The sequence below is a fragment of the Cygnus atratus genome, chromosome 24 (assembly GCF_013377495.2).
Source record: "Cygnus atratus isolate AKBS03 ecotype Queensland, Australia chromosome 24, CAtr_DNAZoo_HiC_assembly, whole genome shotgun sequence".
In the NCBI taxonomy this organism is placed as follows: Eukaryota; Metazoa; Chordata; class Aves; order Anseriformes; family Anatidae; genus Cygnus; species Cygnus atratus.
Genome location: NC_066385.1, coordinates 5,507,125 through 5,526,013, shown reverse-complemented (window position 1 = coordinate 5,526,013; position 18,889 = coordinate 5,507,125). Strand labels below are relative to the sequence as shown.

At 47.7% G+C, this 18,889-nt stretch overlaps 1 protein-coding gene across 11 annotated transcripts in view; it reads left to right on the top strand.

Moving 5' to 3' along the window:
• Positions 1-18,889, top strand: part of ANKS1A (ankyrin repeat and sterile alpha motif domain containing 1A) — a 106,911-nt gene that overhangs the window by 29,474 nt on the left and 58,548 nt on the right. For 6 of the 11 annotated variants that reach the window (XM_035569059.1, XM_035569062.1, XM_050715295.1 and 3 more), the window contains exons 4-11: positions 481-543; positions 5,979-6,275; positions 6,929-7,004; positions 7,303-7,404; positions 8,708-8,803; positions 8,914-9,110; positions 10,844-10,936; positions 14,788-14,905. In XM_035569059.1, the coding sequence (XP_035424952.1) occupies positions 6,072-6,275; positions 6,929-7,004; positions 7,303-7,404; positions 8,708-8,803; positions 8,914-9,110; positions 10,844-10,936; positions 14,788-14,905 (886 nt within the window). In that variant the 5' untranslated portion in view covers positions 481-543; positions 5,979-6,071. The remainder of the gene's footprint in view (positions 1-480; positions 544-5,978; positions 6,276-6,928; positions 7,005-7,302; positions 7,405-8,707; positions 8,804-8,913; positions 9,111-10,843; positions 10,937-14,787; positions 14,906-18,889) is intronic. The other 5 variants (XM_035569061.1, XM_050715293.1, XM_050715292.1 and 2 more) reach the window with 1 other exon arrangement.

Sequence of the window (18,889 nt, the reverse complement as noted above, 5' to 3'; positions counted from 1 at the left end):
CTGTGCTTAGTAATGTATTTGGGCACAGCTGCAGGCATTCAGTCTGTTTAAATGGATTTGAGAAGTGCAGTAAACTGTTTACAATCAATCTGATAAGAATTGACTGAGGGCCATGAGTGCAAACTGCTCTGCTGTTGGAGCAGGACAGGTGTATGGGAAACCTTTGCAAAAGATTAAAAGCTTAGTGTAACCCTCCCAGGTAATGTTTCGTTAATGTTTGTTTAGTAGGAACCCTTTTAAATGATAAAAGTCAGTCGAGTAGCCTGTGCTGCTTGAGTCTGGAGTCTTGTAAATGAAACGCGCAGTGGTTCAGGTTACAGGAATCAGCTGCTGGAATGGCTTCTGCTGTTAATAGCTTTGACTGGAACAAGATGCTGTGTTCTGTCACTTCCACCCCTTGGGAGTCACCCATTGCTTTGTTGCTATATCTCACCCATTTCATTATCACATTTTTGTTCTTTTTCCTCTTCCTTTTTGTAGAATGCTCTTGAGATCAAAGAACTCAAAAAGTACGGCCCCTTTGACCCATATATCAATGCCAAGGTGTGTACTTTGCTGACAGCATTTCACTGCATCATTACTCCAAGCTGCACTCGCGTGCTTCCAGGTGCAATGTCATCCAGTTGCAATAATACCTGTTCAGTTTGCAGCTGCTTGGGGAAAAGTAAAATGCAAACATTTATTTACTCTGGGTTTTTCTCTTCAAAGCAGTTATAGAAACATAATTTAAGGGAAGCTTTTCCTTACTTTCCTGGGGGCTCCTTCATTGCTTAGCCTTGTAGGACTCACGGTGATGGTCAGTTTGCTTGATTTGGCTGGATGACTTCCAAAAGGTAATGTTATTTCAATTAAAATGCTTTAGGTATTGTTTCATGTGCTAATGTTGCTGATAAATGCAAAGAGAAGGAATTTTTTTTCCTGCTTAAACATGGATGCGTTTTCTCTGTGGGCTGTTTGGAGTGAATCTTCATGCCTTTTCTCCTACAAAATGCATAATGCTGTATTTGCTGTTTGAATGGACGGTTAATTCTTTCAGTGGTGGTGGGGAGAAGGGAAGGCAGTAACACTTATACCTCCCTTCCCAAGTCCTTCATGTCCTGCTTATTGCATCAAGTCTCTTTTGGTGTGAAGTCTGTTGTGTCGTCTGACCCTTCAGCCCTAGTCTTCTGTTCCTGTTTTCTTGCCTGTTTTGCTCCTCTCTTGCTTTTAGTTGTTCCTGAGCTACAAAAAGGCATGGCATCAGCACTTCTGATGCGCTGAGGCTGAGCAATTGAGGAAGCAGATAAGAAAGTTCCTGGGGTCACTTGTTTTGTCTACCAGTGCGTAGATGGTGGTATTTTCTCAGACGCTCACCATTTTTCATTTTTATTTATAGCGAAGCGGCAGGCCAGGGATGGCATAATCGTCTGCTGATTTATCATGGGATGCTTCTGCTCTCAGCCACCATGCCACGATTGCTTCCAGCCAATTATTTTAGACTCAGCCATCTGTGACAGATTTGTGTCTCAAAGTTTAGCTGAAACTTTCACTCTGCTTGATCTGCAGTACCTTAAAAACACACTCAAAATTCCTGAGGTTGCTAACCGCTGGGAGTTGTTTTTGCAGACTTCTATTTCAGGAAATACTCTAGCGCATACCTCTTCAAGTGCAAACATATTTACATGAAACTCATCCTTATCTATGATTTTGACAGGAATCCAGCTGGGAATTTTGTGGCAACAAATGTCTTTTGTGGAAACGTATCGTAGCTGAGTGGTTCAGCTGGCTGAAGGGGAGCTCTCGGTTGTCAATAAGGGAGTAAAATCTTACACGCTAGCGTTAGATTGTTGAATGAGGAAAGAATGTTAAGGCCAAATTGAGCTAGCTTTTTGTGGACTGATGTTTACAAAGTATTCTTTTCTTCTTTTGAGAAGTGCATTTTGAACTTGCAGGACAGCGTTCAGGATGGCTGTAGTACTCTGGAGAGCAAGGCTAGTGTTTTTTGAAATCAGAGCCTTGGTTTTAAGGAGAGATGGCTTATACACTAACTGGTGGGTCCATCATAAACTCTGACCAGCTTACCGCTGGTTTCTGACCATGTTTGAAGAGCACGTGGAGCCATACCCATGCAACCCTGGATGTTTTCTCCACAGCATGGCTGCAGGTGGGAGAACCAGAAAACGTCCAAGTTCAAAGCGTAGGAGTCCTGGCTTAGCTGGTGCTTCCAGCTTCTCAGCTCCCCTGCAGGATGGGATTTCATTTAGAAATGATTGAATCAAAGTGTTTCATCTTTCCAAACATCTTGGGATATTTAGAAGAGGGGGAAAAGCATTTATATATGTCTGGATATAGATTAAATTGATATCCTGGTCAGGAAGACCTAAAAGAGAGCCAGAAGCATCTTGTTCTCCTAAAAGCCGCAGGGAAGTAACAGCTTCTTTTTGTGCCCCTTCCTTTTCAATGTCTTTTATTTAAATGGTCTCTCTGATGCCTGTTATGGGCCTGAAGGACTTCTGAAAAGCAAATGATAGAAGCGAAGTTAGAGGTGGAGCTGCAACTTTGCTCCATTGACTCCCGCTACCTCAGATCGTGCTATTTAATTTGTATGAAGGAACCAAGCAGCTGAGCAGAGCCAAAGAGGCAGAAGCTGTCACAGAGCTCAAGGAGAAATAAACTGCACCGCACAAACTACCTTTGTCTTTTTTAATTGGAAGCAAATGATTCATGCAGATTGGGTTTAAAGTGCCATAAATCTAACTGGTCTGCTGAGAAAAGTGGAAGCCTACCATCTGGAGCCTGCAAATGAAAATGGGCAGCGCACCCACCCGCAGAGCTCCCGAGAGCTTGTTGGACATATGGGGCTCGTTTTTCTGCAGCGCTCGGCGTTGCGGGGCACCTGCAGGAATGGAGGAGGCAAATGTGTGCACTGACACAAACCCTACGAGGAAGCCTCAGAAGTGGGTTAGGCGGGACTGAAGGGGTCACACAACCTCTTCCACGCCCCGAGGCAGGATCAAGGCTGCCTAAAACATTTCTGGCTGGTGTTTGTTCAACACTTTCTTAAAAGCCTCAGAGTGGCAGTGCCATAGTCTCCCTTGGCAGCTTATGGGAGCGTTCAAACCTTTGCAGGTTAGGAAATTAGAAGAGTTTCCCATGTATTTTAAATAATATCTGCCTTTCTTTGATCAAAGCCCTCCTACAGTGAGTTAGGAGCAGGAGCGCGGACAGACCTGCTTTCATGAGCTGTGGATGCTCTGCTGCAGCGTGCGATGAGCATAAGGGCTGTGGTATGTGGTATCTAGTTACCAGGGCTTGCAAAATGGGATGGGACCCATCTGAAAGCGGAGGCATTTCTGCTTCTGTTCCCGTTTTGTGGTCTGTAGGCGGGCATCGGATGAGGCCCAGCTTCTTGCTCCCAACTGTGAATGAGGCGGGTGCTGGGATTCCTGCAAGAATGCAGCCCCTGGGTCCTGTTGAGCGCTCTGTTTTTCTAAGAAGTTTTGCAATTTGAACCCGTGTGCCTTCTGGCTGCTGGGAAGGAATTTTCTTTTTCCATCTCAGATAAATACATACATCGGGGTGTTGTGCTCGTTGTTCAGGCTCCGCTCTGGTTTGTGCCTGGAGAGGTGATACGGGGAAGGCAGGCAGTCTCCCTTGCCTGGAATGGTTTTGGTATTTTGGGCTGCTCAAAACACTCCCAAAATAGAGACAACACAGACCCGTGCAATAGCAGGAGTTCCCGGTACCCAGCCCGTGATGGGGAAAGACTTGCTGTGATGGTTCAAAGTAGGTTACTGCCTGGTGGTCTGTTACAGGAGGAGAGTCTGGGGATTTCATCCAGAGTGCCAGAGCCACGCGTAGCTTAAACAAAATGAGACTGAATTGCAGAACACATGGGGGAACTCTTTAACAGCTATATTATCAAAGGAAGTTGTGTTCCTATTCCTGAGCCATTAGGCAGGTGTTTGGGGTCACTGGGTGCCTCAAAGCAACCTTGAGGGCTACGGCCTGGGTGGCAGGGAAGGTGAGGGATGGGCAGCGCTGGTGGAGCCAGGGCTCTGGGGTGCGTTCCTTCCACGCAGGCACCCGCTGCTCCAGAAGGGCTGGGGTTATCTGCTCTTCCTGCAGAAATGGGCCGTGAGCCTCCCTCGTGTTACGGGGCCCACCGATGGCCCTGGTCTGCCTGTGGTCTGGGCTCACCGATGCATGGGTTCCCTTCCCTGTCAAATACAACCAATGCAATTTGCCGACCTTTCAAATGCCTCGAGACCAGCAGCTTAGGGGTGATAGGTGTGATCTCTGTAGTTCTCTGTTCTCTCCCCTTCTCACTCCGTATGTGTATTTTATGTGCAGACTTCTTTATTCTCCAGTAACTTCTGTCCACTTGTATGTGCGTTCCTCCACCATGGCTGCCTCTGCCACTCCAAGTATAGAGCCTGTTGTTTGACTCTGCCCTCCTGCGCTAACAGCGACGCCGTGCTTTCCTTACCTTCTGAAATACTCCGCACCGCCTTCTGCACGTGGCTGGTGCTGCTTGCTGCCTCCTTGGCTTTTGCTTTCACACAAGTCGCAGCCTCCCCAGTATGTCTCGCTCCCCTTGTGCTTTTCATGTGGTTGAAAAATGATGCAGTCAAATAGCAGATAAAAACAAGTAGGAGTTTGCATGCATGACTCCTGTAATCCCTCGAATGACTTAACACGTTAATAGGATTAAAGAACAACAGAGCAAGCTTTGTAGCATGTTTGTGAACTGGTGCAAAATATTGACTGCTCTTACAAGCTGGTATTTAAAAAAGTGCATTTGCTCTCAAAGCGTCAGTGAAGATATTTTGGTCAATTCAGATTCTCAAATAGTCCTCCGAACTCTGACAAGACAGCTTGTTGTTTTTTTAATGCGAACTGTTCTTAAAACGACAAATTCTACTGCAGTTCTTTTAGCTAAAGCTGTTGAATTTTGGGGGAGGTCAAATAATTAGATAAGTGTTTCTATCCAAAGTCCTTAAACTGAAATTCCCTCAGTGTACAGTACGCAGTAGTAAACCTAGAAATTTGCTATGGACTTAAATTTGAAGGAAAGACTCTGAAATCTGGCAGAGTTCCTATTTTGTGCCTGGAAATGAAACGTTAGGTTGCTCATCTTTGAATCCTTTGCATTGCTGATTTTAACCTGCCAAATGCTGCATGTATTAACTGGATCTGGCTCTCGCTGTGGAGGCTTTCACGCTGTGCTTGGACGTTCCTTCCTTCCCTCCAGTTGACCTGAGACCTTGCCTACAAGGGCTTGCTGCTGGAGTGATCTGATTGCGCTGTTTGTTACCTAATGCACAAACTGCATGCATTCAGCACGCTTTCTCTAACGCGGCCAGCTTGCTTGCAAGCCTCAGAATTGCAGAGGTGGAATGCGTGTTGTGGTCAGGATGAGTAGGATCGGAACAATTGAAGTTTAAATCCGAAATGATGGCGATCAAGCTATGGCAGATTGCGATATGTGACACACAAACTGCAGCATGAATCCTACCTTATTTTTGTGGCACCCTCAAGTACGGGATGCTGCCAGCTAATAACAAGTCGGCTTTCCCCAAGCGCTAGAAGAATTAATGGGAACCCAGATACAGCTCCACAACCCCTTAAACTTCAGCGTGGTCTCTTGCTTTTGACCTCAATGCTTTGAAAACAGGCTGCTCCATTTACAGTACCTATTTCCCATAGAGCAGATTTCTCATATCTGGGTAAAGCTCATTGCCCGGAATGTTTTTTGAAGCTTTCTCCAGGCTTTTACTGGGTGGGTCGGTTGATTTGCTCACCAGGGGATGTCTGTCTGGTCAGTGGCTAGTGACATGGTGGAAACACCGCTCCGAGCTGTATCAAACCAGGCTCTCTGCTTCCCGGCTGCTTTTTTGTCTTATTTTTTGCATTTAAACTTCAATGGTTTGAGGGAGGCACGGAGCGGCTCCGCTCTCCCCGTTGTGACGCGCTGGCGTTTCTCCCCCCGCCCCCAGAACAACGACAACGAGACGGCGCTGCACTGCGCCGCGCAGTACGGCCACACGGAGGTGGTGAAGGTGCTGCTGGAGGAGCTGACCGACCCCACCATGCGCAACAACAAGTTCGAGACGCCCCTGGACCTGGCCGCGCTCTACGGGAGGCTGGAAGTCGTGAAGATGCTCTTGAACGCTCACCCCAATCTTTTAAGCTGCAACACTAAGAAACACACTCCGCTGCACTTGGCAGCCAGGAACGGTCACAAAACGGTGGTCCACGTCCTCCTGGATGCTGGCATGGATAGCAACTATCAGGTATTTGGTGGGGCTGCGTGTGAGGGGCTGCTCTGATCGCTGGGGGATGGAGAACTCGTGGAGTTGCAGCAGGGAGAGCTCCACCTGCCTGTCCTCCCGCAGGGGATCACTTCTGGAAGATGAGCGATGGCTTTGGGTTCCTCTGGGCTGTTTGTTGAGCTCCTGGTCCCTCTGAGAAGCTGAGGGATTCTGGTGCAGTGCATGCTTAATGCTTGCTCGGACAAAGAGCCACGGATGCATAGGGAGGGAGAAAAAAGCTCTTTTGTCTACGCTGTTCTGCCTCGTGAAATCGTGAGCTCTTGGTAGCGATGGAGGCAAACTGTTTCTCTTCCCATCAAGCCACTTGTAAACGCGCTGTTCCACAGCACCAGATTCTACACGGTGGTCTTGCCTTTCCTTGTCAGCACAAGACCTTTTGCTGAGCTGTGGAAAGCCCTTTCTTGGTGTCTGACTCTGGGAGGAGACAGTTCCCATTTTCCATTCCAAATTCTTGGCGCTGTAATGATATTGATAGTTTGTCATCGGTTGTAGATACTGGCGCCCTCCCTTTGTGTTTGGTGCAGTATATTTATTGCTTCTGTAACCTTCTGAAACGTTCCTCCATCACCATTCCCCACTGGCTAGCTTCATGCTGTTTTTCATTTAATTTGCAGACTGAAAAAGGCAGTGCTTTGCACGAAGCTGCTTTGTTTGGCAAGACAGATGTGGTACAAATATTGCTGGCTGCAGGTGAGAGAATGATCCCCTTCTGAAGCAGTAATGCGGTGATTCCTTCACCTAGCACTTGAGGAAACCCCTCTTTAGTGACAGCACTTCTCTCCAACCAGCCCTTAAAGTGTTGTTCCTCAGAGGGGGTTACAGGAGAGGTCATCCCTTGGTGTTTGCCTTCAGGTCTGCCTCTACAGAGTGGTTTTTAGCTCCACACAGTGATGATCGCGTGTATAAGCTGTGACTTGATTAAAACAGGAATTTGTGCATGGTTTGAAAATGTTCTTGATTTCTGCCTGCTCTTTATCTACTACCGTAGGTATTGATGTGAACATAAAGGATAACAGAGGCCTGACAGCTCTGGATATCGTGAGGGAGCTTCCTTCTCAGAAAAGTCAACACATAGCAGCTCTTATTGAAGGTAAGCAGTGTTCCTCTGCGTGTGGGCAGGAGGGAAGAGTTTGGGGGGCTAATTGTGCCTGTGCAAGTAAAGAATTGGGTTCTCTAGTCCTGGAAAGTGCTGAAAGCAACGGAGCTTCAGGCTGGGTCCCTTGGTGAGAATCATGAGGGTGTTGGAAGAAATGATGCTCAGATGCTCAGGTGAATGGTCTCCAGAGCAGGGGGCTGCAGGAGGACTTCCAGGGCTGGATTTTAGCGGGGATTAGCTCCTTTGTTGAAAGAGTGCAGCATCATTTTTACAACTTAAATGGGCTTAATTGAGCTTTGTTTAACTCACTTTATAATAAGTGAATTAAAATTAAGGATAGTCTAAATCTGCTTGCAGAATGCAAAGTAATAGCTTTAGATATGGTCTTGGATTAACTCTCCTTTATGTGTAACTCTCCTTTATGTGCCTGTGCAGGCAAATAGTCACCCACTGGTCCTGTGTCCTACTCCTCACTTCATTGTGAAGCTTGGGCACGGATTTTGCAGATGAGATTTACAGAAAAGGCCTTGATTACTTATTTATAAAGGAGCTTGGCCCATTGTATCTGTCCAAATTAGGCAACGAAATGTGGCATCTTAGCTAAATTCCTACCTTGTAATTACACTATCTCAATTTCCTCTCAGCTGTGGAGAGAAAGATCAGAAGCATATGCAACTGGTATATATTACTCGTGGTTAGCGTTTGAGAACTTTACAGGTTCAAAGCACTTTGCAGACTTTTAATTAAGCTCTGCCTGTGAGGCTGGTAGGTATTATCTCTGTTCTGAAACTGAAGACAAAGATGGGCTCTAAAACTGAACTTATTGCAGGTAACTGCTGATAGTTTGTTCCTCTAAGTGAGCTGCGTGAGATGTCGTCTGACTTCAATCGCATAAGCTCAGTGCTTCTGACTTTGCCCGTGGTTAGGGGACCACAGCCAGAACCGGCTTCTCTGCTGCCTTACGGCCGCAGGCTGCAGCCCCGTTTAGCCACGTAGCTGGTGTCTGTAACAGAGCAATCTGCTCCTCGAAGCCGTGTCCCTCCAGGAGCTTTGCAGCTTTCTGATTAGTAAGTCTGTAAAAGTTGAAAGAATTGTTCTTAACCTTGTGATTAAAGGGGTCATCTGTTTCTATGTTGGGATCTGAGCCGCGAGGTTCAGTAATGCACTTTGGTTATTTTTTGGAGGCTTAATGAGCTGACAGTTGGCCGTCCATCCACAGGGGAGAAAGTACCGTATGCCAGGGTGGACATGCAGCTAGATTGCCATAAACTGATTTTGTTGCCCTACCTCGTTGCAGATTACACAATTGGGAGGAAAAGTGCCAAAGCTGCGGAGAAGACTGCCCAAGCAGCACTTGTTCCGGCCACTGATCCCGTGTGTCGGATACCTCAGGGTAGGCTTCCGTGCAACCCAGCGGTCACTGGCGCTTCCTCCTGCAAGGGCTGACCTTCAGAGGCCAGAAGCCCCCAGTGATGCTCTTTTTTTCCTCTCTTCCTCTCCCAGGTGATGTGGAGAAGGCAGTGACAGAACTGATCATAGATTTTGATGTGAACCCTGAAGAGGAGAGCCCCTATGAAGCTTTATACAATGCAACCTCCTGCCACTCCCTGGACAGCCTTGCCAGTGGGAGATCTTCAGATCGAGAGTCCATGAATAAGGAGGCGGAAGGAGCTGGTCTGAAAGCAGCAGGAGTCAGGCCTGTACGTAGCTGTGTGTGCTTGTCTCTGCTTGCCTTAGAAAGATGGGTAACTTATCTCCATCGTCATGATTTTGCAGCAGGCTGCCAGTTCCTCAGCTTGGAGAAATCTCTAAAACCATCTCCCACACTGATCGGAGCAGGCAGGTACCTCTTCTGCTTGTGATAGAGCTGAGCTTATCTCTCATCAGCCACTATCAACACAGGGCGGTACAGATAAGCCACCGTTACCCACATCACCATACAGCATGGCAAGTGGTCCCTTCTTCATGCCTGACTTTCACCCAGCGTTGCATCCCTATGCTTTCTGGCAGTTGAATGCTTCTGTCTGTAAGCCTTGGTTTGTCAGAACGTTGCACTTAGCTGAAGGGCGAGCTTATTGTCAAGAAAAAATCTTTGGAAACTTTTCTGTGGCATTTGTCATCTTTCTCTTTGCTTTGCCCCAGAGAAGGCTCCCAAGAAGTTATCTTTAAGAGTATCATGTGGTAAACTAATTGGTGGCAGAAGCATTTTTTTTGTGTATTACTTGCAGGGATCTGTAGAGGGTACTCAAGGCTTTACAAGGCCATGCAAAGCTGCTGGAACTGTCTGGAGAAGTCTTTGCAACCCTCTGTTAGCTGCATCTGCTGCCTCCTTAGCAATCAGTAAATCAGTAGTAACACTGCCATGGGGCAGGTGGGGTGCTGGCCTTGGAACATGCTGTGTCAGCTTCAGGATTTGTTTTCTGGTTGTTCTTGCAAAGCCTTTTATGTGGCTGTATTTTTGGACAAAAGGCAAAGCAGCAGTGAACAATCGAACTGCTGGTGGTACCGTAGCCATGCTTCCTCTCTCTCTGTAAGGATGTGCAACCTTTTTCCTGTACTGTTAGCAAATAGAGTAGAAATGAAACAAAAGCTTTAGAAAATGGACATTTCAGCCAGATCTTTTCAGTATGCAGTACAAGGTGCAATGTGTTTGTTAACTCAATCTTCGTGGCTTATGCCCAAATATATACTGTCCTGGGTTGATTGCGACTGATGTGAGACAAGCTCAGCTGTGTCACAAATGAGATGAGGCTGAACCGCAGTGAAAAGGGAGAAGAAAGAGGGAATTGCTCTAGGAGCTTGCTGGAGTTTCTCCCACAACTTGCTCAAGCATTTTGAAATGAGCGGTTTCTGTCTGTCGTGTTTCCATTTGCCGTTAGATGGAGCTGTTGCAGGGCAGGAGATGACCTAGGGATGTCTTTAGCTGTCCAGCAAGACAGCACAGTGCTGCTCTGAGTGCCTGCTGGCAGTCTTGGCATAGCTGAGGAATGCAGTGCAGCACCGTCTCCGGGGTTTTTCACCATAAGAGGTGCCTCTGGAATCACGTATTCCCGTCACTGTTTCATTAAGACACGAGCAATGAGCAGTCCTTCTCTGCACATCTGCACGAGTTCATTACTGATCTTCACTGTGTATTCCTCTGCCGTAGAGATTACCGGCCTGGGGCTGAATGAACTGCCTTAAACCATGAAACAACAAACCGATGTCACCTTCCACACAAGCAGTCTTACCCTCCTGAAAGCACAGTTAGTGCTCCCGTGGGTCTGAGCTGGCCTTGTGCGGTGCTACCGCTGTGAAGGAGAAGTGGGCAGTGTTCTGAGCAGGGGCAGCCTGCTGTGCTGCTGTGTTCGCAGCTGCGTGGACATAGTGTCAGGGGAAGCAGGAGGGGACGTGTTTTAACACAGCATATTGACGGTGGTCTTCTGAACCGCAGAGAGAACGTCCACCCCCGCCTGCCAAGCCGCCGCCCGATGAAGAGGAGGAGCAGCACGCGGAGAAGATGATAGGCCACGGTGCTTTCTGTGAGGTACGTGACACTTGATCTGGGATGCTTTACAGGAACGTGGTTTAAAGAACAGTTCTCATAATTTGGGAGGAGCCAATTTTGATATTACTTCCCTTGCAAATTGGGCTGTGAAGTGTTCTTGCACTCCAGTGTTGCTGTTACTTGCCATGGGAACTTCCTTTGTGTGGTTCTTCCAGGGCACCTCTGTTTTGACCTTCAGCCTTGCTTTCCTATTCTTGGCTGGGAATTCCCATAGGAAGAGTGTTTTTTTCTTCTGCATCACGTTGTGATGTGGACTGTTGCCCGCTTGTAATGATCCCACCAAATGCATCTTCACTCAAGACTCAAGGGGCGTTAGTTCCTGCTTCCTCTTAGCTTCCAGCTGTGGAGGAGATGCGTGGGCTTGTAGATCCCACTGACCTGAACAGGGATCAGGGTCTTGAATTCAGACGAGATTCTGGCCCAACATTTGGTAAAGCTGTTTTCTGCAGAGGTCATTGTGTGTGAGCTGCTTTTTAATTAAACTCAGGCTCTCTTGTTCTGCATTCTTGCTCCTAGGCTTCCTATTGCTCATTTTCATTCACTAGCCCATGAACTCAGATGTGAAGGCTCTCCGGGAGACTCAGTATGGGGGTGGAGGTGTGTGAAACCACAGATGTGTCTTGCAAACCTCTCACACCCAGGAAAAACTTCAAAGCAAAACCAAACCTTGTGCATTTCTTCACTTTTCCAAGTGCAGTCAGATGCATGTAAAACAAGGGAAGCGTCTGCTGCCTTTGGCTGTTGGAACACACTCCAGATCACTAGATGCTTTGCTTTGAATGTGTTGATCCACTGGGTTTCCTACGAGGCGTAATTGCCATCTGCTTTCTGAAGTATATCAAATCTGCACAAAATATAAGTATACATTATTTGCTTTAATAGAAGTGACTTTTTATAGAGAGCGGAGCACCAAGCAGTGCATAAACAGAGTGCAGACTTGTGGACTGGTCTCTCCACTGCTGTTGAAATGGTTTTCCAGCATATGATATAAGCCGTCACGTGGCTGGCTCTGAGCAGAGATCTGGATAGCAGGTCCCAGCACAACTGGAAAGCAGAACTTGTTCATGGCAGTAAACGTGTGTTGAGTGCTCCTGTTGAATTGTTTTGCCATATTTAATTATAAAACACCTCCTGTGTTGTCCTGCCATGAAAGGCTTCGGAAACTTGATCCAGTAAAGGTAACCTTGTTGTCAAATGCTTGTGCACAAAGGGACTCACAAGGGAAATCTTGATTTGTAACCACTTTGATTGATATAAGATAGATGCTGTGTAAAGCTGCCTGGAAATGACCTTACAGATGTACTGATAAGGCAGTTTGGGTTCAATTGATTCTTTTTCTTTGCATACTGCTTCTGGGGTGCTCAGCTTTTTGACTCTTGCCCTTCATTTATCATCCCAGCACACGTTCTCTCTGGGTTGGGCAGGCACCAACAGGAATTTACTTAGGGATTGCTGTAAACTTCTTGAAGCAGCATCCTGATCTACCCTCCTCCAAACAGGCGCTCACGTTAGGGCCAGGATGGTTAGTCATTGAATATTCTGGGGTTGGGCCAAACTCAAGTTTTAAAAGTAGTCTTTTTATTCCCTTGCCAGGATGAGGGCTATCAGTCAAAGCAGATGTGCACAAACAAGAAACTTAACTTTCATCATGGAGAAACGTTAGCACAAACAGGCAAAAGAGCTGATCGTTTGGAGGGTGCTTGAGTGCCGCCTTTCGCTATCAGCAGAAACCTTCTGGGTTTGCAGCTGAATAAGGTTCTGCGTTGTCAAATTAGACTTCAGTTTAATTTGTTTACTACTCATCTCCGAAAGGGAAGTACAGACAAAAGACAAGGCGCCGTGATCATTCCTGCAGTTTTGTCTGCAGTTCTAGGGGGGGAAGGAGAGAGAAATGAGGTCAGTTACCCTTTAAAAAGTCTTTCAAAAACAAAGTCCAATTCTGTGGATTAAGTACACTTCATAGAGCGTGCTCGCAATTGACAACCTCTTATTTTTAGGCTTTGGTAATAGCGAAGGGATGTTGAACGCTCACCAATATGTGTGATGAAAGATGAGTCAGAAGAAAGTTGTACTTTGTTACTCCTGGTTGCAGAACTTGCAGAGTAAGCACGGTTCTCCAGCAAACAATAGAGTTTATTTTAAGTGAATTTTAATTTGAGGCTCTGTTTAAGGCGTGGAAGAATAAGAAATGGAAAAAAATCAAGTGTAATCAGGCCTGTGAATGTATACACAGACATTTACAAAGAAAAAGCTGGGAAGTGCATGCTGCTAGGGAGCTACTGTCTTCAAATGTGCTCAGAGCATTTGAAAGAGGACGGCACAATCCTCATCATCTGCAGGAGCCTCAGGAGCACACTAACGCCTGGCTGGAGGTCCGAGCTACAACTGTTATGACAGGCTGCTGCTGTGCAGTGTTTTTCCAAGACCTCTGGCAAGAGCCTGTTACCTACTGTTACGGTCTGATGTTTTTGTGCCACCATCTGGTCGGAAGTTTTTTCCTTAATTTGCTCATTATGAGCTCCGTCACCTGAAGAGGAGCTGGTCTGGCTGACAGCTCATGCTCGAAGCAGATAGAATAACTGCTTTCTTTGGGCACGGCCTGCTTCCTCCCATTGCAAAGCACATTTAAAAGCCAGCTGGGCTTACGCAGGGGCGTAGGATTCCTGTGTGTCTTTCCAAGACTCCCTAAATGGACTCCCTAAATGACTTCTAGGGGTCCTAGCTAGATCATAGGCAGGTCAGAACCTATTTGCCCTTGAAGGAACTGATGCTTCCACCTAGAGGAAGAAACTGGCGGTGGTGCTTAGCCCTCTGTCCAGGCAGTGGCAGTTCCAGGAGCCTGTGGGCAGTACGAGAGCCTTCCTCGGGGCGATGTGTTCGGACCTATTCTTCCTGCCTTGGCAGCAGGCTGGGATCATTTGCTCTCTGGCTCAGGTTTGACCCTGCTGCAGTTGTGGGCACAAGTTCCTGGACAGGGCTGCATCGACCTGCCGGTGCCTGGCCAGGAGATGGTGCTGAAAGGCAGCCGACCATGTGGGCAGGGTGCCTTGAAGCCCAGTTTAGCCCCATTAGTACTGGGGTGGCACGTGTGGCTCCCAAAGGGTGTTGAATGCCTGCCATCACTGGCCTTGAGGTAGGCCAGGATGTGAGCCTGCAGCAAGGCTCGTCTGGATCCTGCAGCGAGACCGCTCCCTGCACAGGGATGGTGGCTTCCCAGCGGTTCGCTGGAGGTTCTGCCAACGTTAAACCAGCTCCAGTCGGAGGCTTTGGGGGATTTAAATGGGCACAGTCACTGCTGGGCATCCTGAGGTTAAACTCCGTTCCTGTACTGTGTTGCCTGAGGTCTCTGTAGTCCTACACAGGCTGTACGTCCCGAGGTTAGGAACGCTAGGTCTGAATTCTGGAAAGGTGGCAGGGATTTGTTGTTCTCTTTTTTTTTTGCAGCCATGTCCTGATAGAGCCAGTAGTTAAATAGTGAATGACGATGCAAATTCCAATAGCAACAGTAAGTCTGAGTTCGGATGAACAAGAATAATGTGCTCAGCTCTTTTCTCCCCCCCCGGGCTGTCGCAGACCTCGCACAGTAAATCGGTTGGTGAGTGCTAGAAAGCTGTCAGCAGCCTTAAATACTAGAAAATAAAGGGATTTGGTGATCTTTTTTTTTCTTTTAGTAAAAAAAAGCGGCAGTACATTTTGGATAACACTCCACAGCAAAGGTGTCGCCTCTGCCAATTCTGTTCCTAAAGCATGGCATAAAGAGGCCTTGTGCTTTATTGCAGGGATAAATAGCAGTGCTTTGTGGAGCACTACATTATGCTGTTTTTCATTAGGCCTCTGTTGCACGAGGAAAAAGCAGGGGAAGTGGAGCTGAGGAAGAGGAACACCCGTACGAGCTGTTGCTTACAGCAGAAACTAAGAAGCCAGTTGCGGTGGATAGAAAAACAAAAGGTAAGTGAGCATCCAAAAACCAGAGCTGTTTGGCTTAGACGTGTTTAACAAAAATATAGAGGGCAGAGTAACTGGAACAATTAAATGCTGTTGGGTGGGGCATCTGGATTCTGTACTGCAATTGTTTTGTTTCCTGGTAATCTGCCCTCTTGTAAATGAGAGATCAAAACATTCCTGTACAAAATGTACACGGAGGAAGAGCAACTCCGTTATCCTGACAGCTGAGACGTTGCAGGGACCTTCTGTGTTAATTCAGAAAGTAAGCATATGTTGTGCACGGTCAAGTAAATGCGGAGAGGTGGAAGGCTGTGCCGTGCTGGTACAAGTGAGCTGAACCGACGCCAGCATCTCAATGAGCCCCGTTCTCCATCCAGCTGGATCTGAAGACGTCCTGGTGTTGTGTGTTTGTATCGGCAGACGATCAGCCCTGCTCTCCCAGTCACAGAGTCAACGTGCTGCTGTGTATTAAAGCTAGTTTGAGATGTGAGCTAACAAAGGAGGAAAATAAACATGTACAGAGCGAGCTCCTCGCTGGAACTGGCTGCAAATCCACTATATGGCCAGGGTTAAGTATTGAACTCAGGTCTCTCGTCCCAGAGGGACTTCTGTGCTTTACAAAGGATCTAGGAACACCTTGTCTCCTGTGTTTGGCTGTCGCTGGGCTTTTTGGCTTACCTTCAACAACAACAATAAAAGATTTGTTTAGAGGAAAAATATCCCTTGCTTTATTCAAAACTCCTGAGCCGGAATTTGGAAGGATTTAGTTTGGACTCTAAACCTGGAAACCATCTCATTTTGAGGATGAACAGAGGACAACGAGGACTCAGTGTGATGCCTCACTGAGTGCCCTGTAAGACCTGCAGCTTTCTTCTTCCTCTCCTTTCCTTGCAGCACGATAGCTCGCGTTCCTTGCGTCCTGCTGCACTCTCGGCTTGTCTGGGGGTGGCACAAGAGGTCATTGTTTTCCCACCAGCGTTTGCCAAAGGCACTTGCTGCCTGAGGCAGAGTTAGGGTACTTTTCAGGTTGGTGCTTTGCCTTCTCAGCTGGGGAATAGTGACAGCCATTGAGCTGGAATCTTTCAGGCGATCTTTTCAGCGTGCAGCTATTGCTGATTAGTCAAATGTGAGCTCCCTCTGACAGCTGGGCTCCTTTCACTGGCTACCATAGCCAGGCTTGCTTAAAATGTCATGAAAATAGAATCCTAAAGTAAGGCGTGTGCTAGTTTTTCATGTCTCTTCCCTCGTGATGTGGGTGCTGCAGCCCCCCTAAGCCCCATCCTGGGGAGAAGCTACAGGGAACAGCTTTAACCTGGTGATGATCGGAGAGTGGTCCTGTCTTGCTTTACGGTAGGAAGATGCTGGCGGTGACTCCACGGTGTGCAGTCTATGGAAAGTGTTGCTGTGTTTAGAAAGAACCTGAAGCCCTGTCCACTACTGCGGTGGGAGAAATCCAAGGAACACAGCAGAGTTCTCATCTTCCAGGGCTTGTTGGCTTTCTTCAATACAAGTAGTGCTATGGCTAATGCAGGGGGAAGGAGCGTTTGATTTAGAGGAGGTGAAGAGCTGCTTCTAGAGAGGAAGGTGCCCAGCCAGCGTATTTCTCACCTTGTGTGTTTCTTAAGCTTGGCAGGGCCATCTCCCACTGCCCTTCGTGTGGTGCTGGATCTGGAAAAAGATGATGATTGTGAGGGAGATGACTGTGACCCTCTAATGTTTGTTCTCCTTTTCCAGAGCGTACCAGCTGTTTCCCGAGGCAACTCGGTGCTCCTTGTGGCATGACTGCACGTGTGGTGGGGTCCACGTACTGCAGGAACAGGGGAGCTTTCCCAGGGCCCCATGTCAGCTTTCACCTGCTTCTTGTTCTCTCTGGGACTTTGGATTTCTGTGCCCCAGCAGGAGATGAGGCAGCTGATTAGCACTGACTTCTTTTCCTCTTCCGTATTGTTCATTTTCTCCCAGCAGTTCCAGGTAGCTTCTTTCTGCACAAGATGTTTCATAACTGCTCTGCAAGGCTGGATCAGCTTTGAAATCTGCATTATTAAACGGGGAACAAAAGCAAACGTTGCCAGCTTTTGCAGTCGTTGGGGTCAGATGCCAGAAGGACACGGGGAAGCAGATGTAGCCGAGTCTGAGCTGTGAGTGCGTGCTGATGTGTGGGGAGGAGACGTTTGGGGAATAGTGGAGTCACTTGGGCAGAAGTTAAACAAGGGCTGAGTGAAGAACTAAAGAATAAATTGGGGTGTTTGAGAAATTTTCCACCTCTGGATCAGAAGGGTCCTCAAGCATCAAAGGCAGCAGTTTAATTCCAAGACAAGGAGCAGGCTGAGGCCTGGCTTTGAATTGCTTCTTGGCCCTCGATCTGAGAGGATGTGCTTCTAGATGTTACTTGATGACTTCTGGAGGGGTCTCTGGTCAGCAGAGAAGGACTCTGATTCTTACAGGCTATTGAGAAGGGCTTTTCAGGGCAGCTGAGAAGCAGGATTTCAGGCACGCTGTTCTTAATGGAGTCTTTCATCTGTGATAGCAGCCTTTGTGCCTCTTGCTGCAAGTTGTCTTGTGGCCAGTGACTGGATGAATGTGGTATTATCTGCCTGGCTTCGGTCGCCTTTTGTGTGTTACAGCAGTTTGCTGTCACATGCTGGAGCACCGGGAAAAGTTGGCTTAATGTTTCGGGCAGGGTATCAGGAGGGGTTTGAGCCAAATGCTTTCCCACCTCCTTTGGTAAGGCAACCACGGGCAACTGCACGCGTGAATTCGGGGCTGTTGGGCTTTGTAACAGGACTTGTAAACTGGCCAGGGGTGGTGAACTGTGTGCGGGGGCTGGTCGGGGGGAGACGACAACTGCTGCATTTAGAGAGAGATCTGATGGAGATGGCAGAGTTCTGATGCTTGTCTTGCTTCTCGGAAGAGGTATCCAGAAGTGCTGTCAGCAGTGACCAGCCTCAGGTAGGACTGCCTTGCTTCCTTCTGGTGGTTATTAACGGTTGGTACTTGTTGAGGTTCTGTTGGGCGATGCAGCCTGCGTGCTCTCCCTTGGTTTATCACAGGACGGGCCCTTTTCCCATGGCTTTGATCCAAGCCTGCGTTTCTGCCATCATAAGGTATTGAGAGGCTTCTGTGCAGAGTAACATCAGTGATCTCCAGGCAACTGGGACAGCGTCTCACTGCACTTTCTTGAAGGGCAGGAGGGGAAGGAGTGCAAATGAACACAAGTTCAAGTAGCTTTTGGAGGACAAGTTCCGCCCCAGATGACCAAGGTGATGAAACAAGACCTTGGGCACACTGTACGCTTCTAAATTTCACACGCAGTACCCCGCCGTGTAAATGAAAGCTTGTGTTTCTATTTTACTGCAGTTCAAGGTTATTTTTTCACCTCTAAAGTAGTACTCTAAAGGCCAGCTTCCCTCTCTTCTCTAGCCTTTTCTGCCACAGGAGCTAGATTTGCGTGCTCATCACTTGACAAATTCTGGCGTGATGCAGCACAGGGAGCCTTTTCTAGATGAAGATTAGAGACTGGCACATGCCCTTTTTAGTTCCAGGGTTGGGGAGCTTGAGCAGAAGGCAGCTGCAATAACAAACTGATTCTCGTAATCCAGGGCATGAAACAAATCCTGCTGGTGATATATAGGGTCACCACACCGGCTGAATCATGTAAGTAACCTATCCCAAAAAGGTACACGTCCTGAGATGGCCACTGGACAGTGGTGGGTTTGGCCTCTCTTCTCCTCATCCTGAGGTTCCTTGAGTTGAGACCTCAAAAGGTAAGACCTCGGGAACCCTCTGTGCACCCGCCCTGTTGCACCTCAATGATAAAAAGGAGCGGGATCCCTCTTTCCTTCCAACATCTGTTCTTCTGTCTGCAGCTTTCAGGGCAGGCCTGCTCTGAAACGCCTCCTTCAAGACATTCCTCATCTTCTGTGCAAGTGGTGTTGCCCTCGCTTCATCCCTTCCTTCCCTGGCAGTTCTCTTGTATTTCAGAGTCTT